Genomic DNA, 8850 nt, shown 5'->3' on the forward strand with positions numbered 1-8850 from the left:
ATACTGAGCATCTTTCTCTTTGACACCATGTCTGATATCCCACGTGATCTGTCAAATACTAATGCATGAAAATCCTAACCTCAAAAAAATCACCCGATATAACACAAATAACGTCAACCAATGGTAACGCACCAGCTAAACAAGCCCATCGCAAACTCAACGGTATTACGAGTTCATTCACAGTAGAGCATTGGAACCGGTTTACTATTATGCCTTGCATCGCCACTGTTTTTTGTATATTTTTGTTCAAGGTTTGAGCCGTATTGATAAAGCGAAAATCAAAAGCCGGCTCCATCACCACTTATACTAATAAAAACCAAGCTAACATAGTTTGTATGCAAGTACACATGAATTTTAGTTACCCAGAAGCCTTACAATACTCCAACATTATGATTAGGTAGCGATATATTGCAGAAATTAAAAAGACAACAAATAAGTAATTATCAAGTTAAGCTAATGCAATATAATATGAGTCATTGTTTAAAACGGATAATACGAATTATATGTACATTTATGGTGTATTCTTGCAATCATTGATAATTATATTGTTATCAGTTGACTTTGTGTATGCATATTCAACAAATAAGATATTTACATATGTATATTTTTTTCGTTAAAAGTAAGGGAAAAATAACGTGAACAAAAGTCGTGCATTTACGTTCATTTTTATCTAAGGAGTTAAACTTATTTATAAAGTAAATTGGCTAGGGTAAAGAGAATATTATATTTTTAGAAAATCAATGTGGAATGTATTAGATGTTCAAGTTTTAGTAATTTTAATTACATTTATAAACGTGAAACACACGAAATGTTCTCTAAGTTGAGTTGAGTCATTGACTCCACGAAACTACATACTAATATCATAGATGTACTTATTTTCATTCCTATTAACTTGTTTGGGTCATATATTCTAAAGCAGTTCAGAAAGGGAGGTTCTTTACACAGCATTTAATTGAGTGCAAATATCGTCAAACTACAAGGTAAGTTAACGGTTGATTCATTAAAATTAAAAAATGTTTACAAATCAATATAAAAGAAAATCTAAGCTCTAAGAACCAATAACTTTTAGAACAAATTTAATTAGGGAATGCTAGTTTCAAAATGTGTGAAATTATTTTGTACATTTCGATAGGCTATACCTTATTAGATACTAACATTTTTAAATTAATATTTCAATTATTTTTCCAGTTATTACAGCTATAAATGGTTATATAGTCTTTGGCTGCAGGTTTATCTCGAAAACAAATCATGCGACCGTTTTGATTATTTCTATCTATTCTGTATGTGATTTTTCAATCGTCCTCCAGGTCTTTGATTATGTTATGAAAATAAAGTTCTGACGGACCAAATTTTTTTAGTAACTTGTTTGGTATAACTTCCTAATAATAGAATTTTTGTTGAAATTTTTTGTGTAACATATATTCATTAATTAAATATAGTCTTAAATTTTTAAAAGATTTCATGCAGTAGTTTTCTTAAAAAAAAAAAAATCTAAAAATCACTTTTTTCAGGCGGTCACACAAGATGTGCCTTTAACATTGTGTGTGTGTTGAGTGCGAATGTGCAAAGGGAATAATTGTAAATACCTATTGCATTAATACCATTATTAAAATGTTTATGATTATAAATTCTTGATAACAAATACAAAAATGCGTTTGCGGCTATAAGTTGCATTCTATAACATATGCATATGGGAACACACATATTTGCTTCTTTAATTATTTAAGCGATTAAGAACTGGAACACATCTTACATTTCTTTTGTATGTGATAACATATCTTGATTTGCATCAGATGCAAAATGTGTATATATTTTTAAAGTCTATATATAAAATTACAATATTTTTATTGGCAAATTATAACAAAATAATTTTAGAAATCAAGTGTTGGAGTATATAATACCTCTATGTGAAACATGATTATAAATGTGTGTTAAACATCACACACAATCATAACGTATGACTATGATGTGTTCCTATTTATACAGGTTCTTTTATCAATGCCAGTAAGTCTTTCGTGATGAGTAAATACATATTATATGTGTATGAATACAAAAAGAAACATATGCATGCAAAGATATACACAAATTTGTATTGAAGTATTCAGAGTGAGGTGGAGGCAGTAATATAATTGGGTAAGGGATGCACATTCTGCTCCCTAGCTTTGTGTTATTTGTGAGCACATTCAAACCAACATGCGCTGTGCAATTCAAAAAATGAACAGAGATAACAGTAAATAAATGCATACAGATTTGTTTATTGAGGGTGAACCGATTTGGAAAATCGATTGAAACCTAGCGCATTCTGACACTTTTTGACCGTAAAAATACCAACATAACATAGAAAACAGCTGTGATATTTAATACGCCCCCTTAATACGATTTTTGCGGTCTTCAAGCATTAAATTTGTAAAATTACACGTGTTCGAAATAATTTACTTACAGAAAGCGCCAACAATACCCAATAATCTTCCAGCATACTTCATGTACCACGGCGCATCTATGCCGCCCATTTGTTCTGCTTGATTCGGCCGCGCCAGCAATCCTGTGATTTTCTCCGCAAAGGACTGGATGTACAATTTTTTAACGCGACATGAAATAAAAATTAAAATGCATCTTTGATAGTGTCAACAAAATATTCAGAAAATATATGCGGGGAAAACATTGCCAAAGGAAATAAAAAGTTTTATCATTGCATCGACTTTTCCAATTGGACTAGTCGTCCGCTGTTTTCTTACTCGCATTTTTTATTTTATTACCATTTTGTTGGGTTTATATGTCAAACACTATCTGAAGGCTATTGAAATTTAACATACACTTCTATTTTAAATTACACTTATCGTAATTGCATACGATTACAATAAACTTTTTACCATCGATGAACAAAAATCTGTGTTTCTGCTGCCAACAGTCACAAAAGTAACGAGTTATTTGACACATCAAAAAAGAAGCAGCGAATAAAAATGACTGACAATAAATTAACGAGTGAAAGAATAGCCAAAAAACGAAGAGTGGTGCCGGCTTAAGTTTATATTTAACCATAACCAAAATAAAATAAATTGTTAAATTTCCATTTGTCCTGCATAGTTAAGGGAATTAAGCAGAAGAGCGGCTATCTATAAAAACGGCAATTTTTGTGATTTGTTCACAAATGAATTGAAATATGTAAAAAAAAGTACTCAAGACCGGGGGAACCAAAGATCCATTCTTCCTCATAATTGGTAGAATATAGTTCTCCAATTTAACGCTAAAGTTATTTTCTTTCAAAAAGTGTAAATTATAGTTCTAAACTAAATTCTTGGTGTTCGGTTCAAAATGAGAAAGTAGTAAAGAAGTAAGAAAAGACATCACTTATAATTTGATACTAATTTTATAATAGAGACGTGGAGTATAATTAAACGAATATGATGCAAAAATTAAAAACAGTTACCAAATGACTTATGCGTTAGTTACTGGGTTAACTATTCAGTTAGTGGGATGCCACTTACTAACAATAAAAAAGAAACCATAGATACGATAATCAGCTGATTTATTTCGTTCTTTGCTATATTTTTTTTTTTTTTAACTAAATTGTATATATTAAGCTATATTGGAAATATATATTTGAAAATGGAATTTAGGGAAATTTCTGCAAATGATGAAAGAATTTGTCGTTTATGCGGCGAAGAACAACACAATGTCATAGAACTCACTGAAAATAATAGTGAGGATATTAACTCATTAGTTAAACGCACTCTTGGCTTTTTGAATATAAAGGTAAAGTATGTATGTCTTTTATCATTTGTACTTTGCTATAATATACAAGAGTTCCTTGACGTGTTTAGTACAAAGAAAATGATTCCTTACCAAATTGTTTATGCGTCGCTTGTCACTTGGATGCTGAATCAACCGATAAATTTCTTCAAATGGTTAAGGAAGGACAGCGGAAACTGACGCAAAAGTTAAGAGAAGACCATGTGGCAGGCAAAAATACAGATGTTTCCCAATTGAAAAACAAGAATTTATGTGTGGTGAGCAAAGAAAAGAACCACGAAACAATTGAAGAAGAAAATTTTAACGACGGAGTTCGCACTACAGATGCAAGATTAGTAAACCCCATCTCTATTAGTAAATACGCTAAACGTGTAAGAAAAAAGAAAAAACGTTTTCCTTGTGACCCTTCTCCTTACATTGAAGTTGGACAAATCGATGTCGGTTTAGGTAAGAAGATTGATGTCAATTTAACGTATCACTAATTCTTTTTCTTCTCGCAATAGAAACAAATTCAGACAATTCGTCAGAGATAAACACTGGAACACTCATTACTATACAACCAATTGCTGAATTAAGATCTGCAAATGGGGCGTCTTTAGCAGAAATAATTTCAGTTGATTCAGATGTACCCATGCATCAGTCAACGCCATCTAAGCCAGATATACGTATGATATGTGAATACTGTAAAGAAGTATTCACAAAACAACATATATTTTTAAAACATTTACGGACCCATAATGAATCTATATATAAATGTTTGGAATGCACATCAAAGTTCGACAATTTAACTAATTTAACGAAACATCTCCAGCTTACTGGCCATAAAGAAACAACGCTTCTGAACAAAACTGACACTGAAAGCAATGAAAAACAGGCTCCAAAATCAGAGACTACCATTAATATAGTAGTAGATGATGAAGGTCACATCACTTCTATTGATTCCGATTTAAATGCAACTCCCAAGGAAAATGGGGAAACTGCTAATTCACCGTTGTATGTAGCCGAAAATATAGAGCAGGTACGATCAGTTTCGTCGCCAAAAACTAGCTCGTTTAAATGTTTGAAGTGCAACAAATCATATAAAACTCACTATTCGGTGTTACGTCATCACAAACAAGTCCACGTGGGCACCCGAGCGTACAAGTGTCAACACTGTACTGCCAGCTTTAAGGTAAACTAGAAACTCTCTTATCACCTCGCGTAATATTTTTATGTTGGATAACTACTTTGCAGAACACTACCAATTTGACTTACCATATGGCTAAACACACCGGTATACGAAACTTTAAATGCAATATATGTGCTAAGGCATTTGTACATAAAAGCGAGCTTACTTTGCACATGCGCACGCACACCGGTGACAAACCTTATGTCTGCAAGGTGAGTAAACAATTTTAGTAACTCTTTAATCGTGCAGCTCACCATTTCCATTATCCTTACTCATAGCACTGTTCCAAAGGCTTTTCGCATCGTTCCAATATGGTCACACACATGCGATTGCATTCTGGTCAATTACCGTTTAAATGCGAAACATGCAGTGCAAATTTCAACAGCAGTTCCCATTGGAAACTACACAAACAAATGCATCTAAAACACGCACAGCGTGCAGTTCTCGCACGTCTGCTGGACCAAAACGCGAAGATTGCTTTATCAAGCGATAAACATAAACTTACTGTAGATGCATCTTCAACACAGACTTACGACTCCGTCCAAAAATCAAATGCCACCACGTCCTTGCTTCGTTCAAAAGTTACAAACGTACAGTCTGTTGAGGTATTGCCACCTATCAAAACATTGCCCGGCCCTAATACCGTTATTAGTAAAGACAAATTGAAAAGGATCATCCTTAAAAATATACCCATGAACAGCAGCGCAGCCCCTGGGGCGACCCAACTTGGATTTAAATGCGATCAGTGTTTGCAGCGTTTCAAATTGAAGTCTGCTTTGACGAAGCATTTGCGCACACACACGGGAGAAAGGCCTTATAAGTGCCCATTTTGTCCGCGAACATTCGCGGATGCATCAAATTTTAAACGTCACAAGACGCTACACAAAACAGCCACGGAAGAGCTACAAAATGTCACCAAAAAATATAAGAGTTCTGATTTGTTGGATGAATTTCAGCGTGATAGAAGAAAAGCACTTCCTGTTGGAAGTGTCTCGCCAACCTATAGTGTAGCATCAGATCCAGATCCAGATGGTTTGGAGGCACTTCAACTAACAAGCGTACCTTCGCCAAAAAGTGTTTCTGATGCCAGTGACACTGTCTTTGATATGCTGCACAGCATTGCTGGCGAAACAAAGCGGGAGATATCAAGTAGTAACGACACTACCCATACTATAAGCGGGCTGAACACCTCGCATAGGGCTGCGATTCCCAAATCACCACAAAGACTAATTTGTATTTCTTATCCGAATCCTGCCAACCCTAGTGATAACAAAATGACAAGATTTTATGTGTAAATAAAAAGTCTTACAGTTTATACAAGTTACCTATAGTGCAAGAATTAAAGATGGACATAACATTTGATATCCAGTATCCAGAGATTGTGAGCGAGATAATGGAGGTGAGCTAGCCTTCACTTTGCACCACACTACAGTATCGTCTATCGGTCACAATATCGACCACAGGGCTCTTTCCCTAGAATGTCATGGCATAACTATCCTGTCAGACAATGTCGAGCTCGAAACATTTAATATATAAAGACATACAACTCACTACATGCTAGCCAACAGGATATCACCGGAACATAGGCGCGCTGCTTCGTTGATACTTGTCGACTTAAACGCGCACCGCAATATAACGAAGTCCCCTCCCGAACTATTGGCATCTGTAGCATCTCGCCTGATATAACAGTCGCTAGTGGTGGTGTGATAAACAGCATAACCTGTGCTAATTCACAGAGTTTACTTTTACCACACTACCCATTCCTAAGGACGTACCCGTTGACTAACGTCAATTAATTAACAATAGTTAAGCTGTTTTCCCCCGAGCGGGGTCTTGATAATCGCTATAGCAACAGAAATAAATTTTTGAATGATAACAATTATAATGTGTTATATATAATACATACATACAGTGGCAGACAAAAGCCTACATACAACCCCTGTTTTATTGCATATGAGAGTACAAAATCTTTTTAGGAAAATGTGTTGATACGTTTTATTCGTATCTATTTTCTAATAACAATAAACTTAAAAAATCCACTACTTAATATAAAACAACATATTTATGGAGGAAAAACTCAAAGATTATGTTGACAAAAGTGTACATACAGAAAAAAAATATCTTAGTTCATTGCGAAAACTTTACAAAATGGTAGTTATTAAGACGTTTTAGTATTTAGTTGGGCCCCCCGTTGGCATCTGCCTGAAGATGCCGTGGCATTGATTCTGCTACATTTGTCAACTCTGCAGACGTTGTGCTGTTCCAAGCTTATAAAATGCGCTCTTTGAGTATAGCAGAGCTAGAAATTTGGTGCTACTAATTTTACGATCCAAAATTTCCCAGACATGTTCAAGAAATATTTAAATGTGGAGGTGGAATGGGAGGATGGAGTCATGTGTAGAAGTTCACGCAAGTGAGGAAAGTTTTCTGATCGCCACTCACTTGGGAGTGGCCAGAAACGGTTCTTTTACATATGACTCAAGCAGCCCACGACTTCCGGTCCTTGACCAAGTATCCTCTGGGTAGCGTAAGAACATCCGTTTGAAGGTGAGAAGGCCAAACATTCCCTGCCATGGCAAACGAAATAAGGACTACGAATTGAGGGCATGCACCTGGAATGTCCGGTCCCTTTATTGGGAAGGTGCCGCTGCCCAGCTGGTTGATGTCCTCGTAAAAATAAAGGCTGACATCACCGCCGTCCATGAAATGCGATGGACGGGACAAGGGCAGAGACGAGTAGGTCCTTGTGGCATTTACTACAGTGGCCATATAGAGGAGTGCAAGTTTGGTGTGGGATTCGAGTTGGGAGAGAGACTCCATCGCTGAGTATTATCATTCACCCCGGTGAATGAACGTCTAGCCACAATCCGCATCAAAGCGAGGTTCTTCAACATATCGCTGATTTGCGCCCACGCCGCGACGGAAGAGAACGACGATGTGACCAAAGATGCCTTTTATGAGAGCTTGGAAATCACCTATGAGAGCTGCCGCCGCCACGACGTCAAAATCGTGCTTGGCGACTTTAACGCCAGGGTGGGCAAAGAAGGTATCTTTGGCACTACGGTCGGTAAATTCAGCCTCCACGAGGAAACATCCCCAAATGAAATGAAGACACGTCTCCAGTGTTTTAGATGTGCGTGCACTGCGGTCCTAACATCGACTCGGACCACTATATTATTGCAGCGAAGATTCGCACGCGCCTCTGTGCAGCAAAAAACGCACGCCATCAAACGCAAGGAAGGTTCAACGTCGAGAAGCTGCAATCACAACAGACAGCCGAAAAATTTTCTACTTGGCTTGCACTCCTGCTCTCTGAGAGCACTCGTCAACAACTCGGTATAAGGGAACTGTGGGACGGAATTTCAAACTCTTTACGTACAACCGCAACCGAAACCATTGGTTTTCGGAAAGTACAAAAGAACAGCTGGTACGACGAGGAGTGCCGTGTCGTAGCGGAGAGAAAACAGGCTGCCTACCTCGCAACGTTACCGAGAGTTGAAGAGGGAAGAGAGACGCATTTGCAGACAGAAAAAGAAAGAGGCCGAAATGCGTGAGTACGAAGAGATTGATAAGCTGGCCGATAGGGGTAATGCTCGAAAATTCTACGAAAAAATGCGGCGGCTTACAGAAGGTTTCCAGACCGGAGCATACTCTTCTAGAACCCCCAAAGGTGATCTAGTCACCGATGCCCAGAGCATACTTAAATTTTGGAGGGAACACTTCTCCAGCCTGTTGAATGGCAATGAACGCACAACGCCAGGAGAAGGCGAACCCGATTCCCCAATCGACGCCGATGGAGCAGACGTTCCATTGCCCGACCAGTTGAGTTGCCCGACGAAGAAGTTCGAATAGCAATTACCCGCCTGAAGAACAACAAAGCGGCGGGGGCCGATGGATTGCCGGCCGAGCTATTCAAACACGGCGGCGAAGAG

At 37.2% G+C, this 8850-nt stretch overlaps 2 protein-coding genes across 3 annotated transcripts in view; one reads left to right on the plus strand and one right to left on the minus strand.

Moving 5' to 3' along the window:
* LOC108975954 (calcium channel flower) overlaps positions 1-2941 on the minus strand; it is a 19157-nt gene extending 16216 nt beyond the window's left edge. Inside the window, exons 1-2 of one of the 2 annotated variants that reach the window (XM_018944803.1) lie at positions 2757-2936; positions 2441-2564 (exon numbers count right to left, since the gene is read on the minus strand). In XM_018944803.1, the coding sequence (XP_018800348.1) occupies positions 2441-2564; positions 2757-2759 (127 nt within the window). In that variant the 5' untranslated portion in view covers positions 2760-2936. Of the gene's footprint in view, positions 1-2440; positions 2565-2756 lie in introns of both variants that reach the window. The other variant, XM_018944804.1, reaches the window with a different exon arrangement.
* Positions 2942-3530: 589 nt separating this feature from the next.
* On the plus strand, positions 3531-6797 carry LOC108975941 (zinc finger protein 675-like). Its single transcript, XM_018944783.1, has 5 exons — positions 3531-3753; positions 3822-4197; positions 4254-4921; positions 4984-5130; positions 5197-6797. Exons 1-5 carry the CDS (start codon positions 3607-3609, stop codon positions 6211-6213), a joined length of 2355 nt encoding a protein of 784 aa, XP_018800328.1. The 5' UTR covers positions 3531-3606; the 3' UTR covers positions 6214-6797.
* The last annotated feature ends 2053 nt before the right edge of the window (positions 6798-8850 follow it).

Source organism: Bactrocera latifrons, unplaced genomic scaffold, assembly GCF_001853355.1.
Source record: "Bactrocera latifrons isolate USDA-ARS-PBARC rearing strain unplaced genomic scaffold, ASM185335v1 scaffold_70, whole genome shotgun sequence".
NCBI classification, from domain to species: domain Eukaryota; kingdom Metazoa; phylum Arthropoda; class Insecta; order Diptera; family Tephritidae; genus Bactrocera; species Bactrocera latifrons.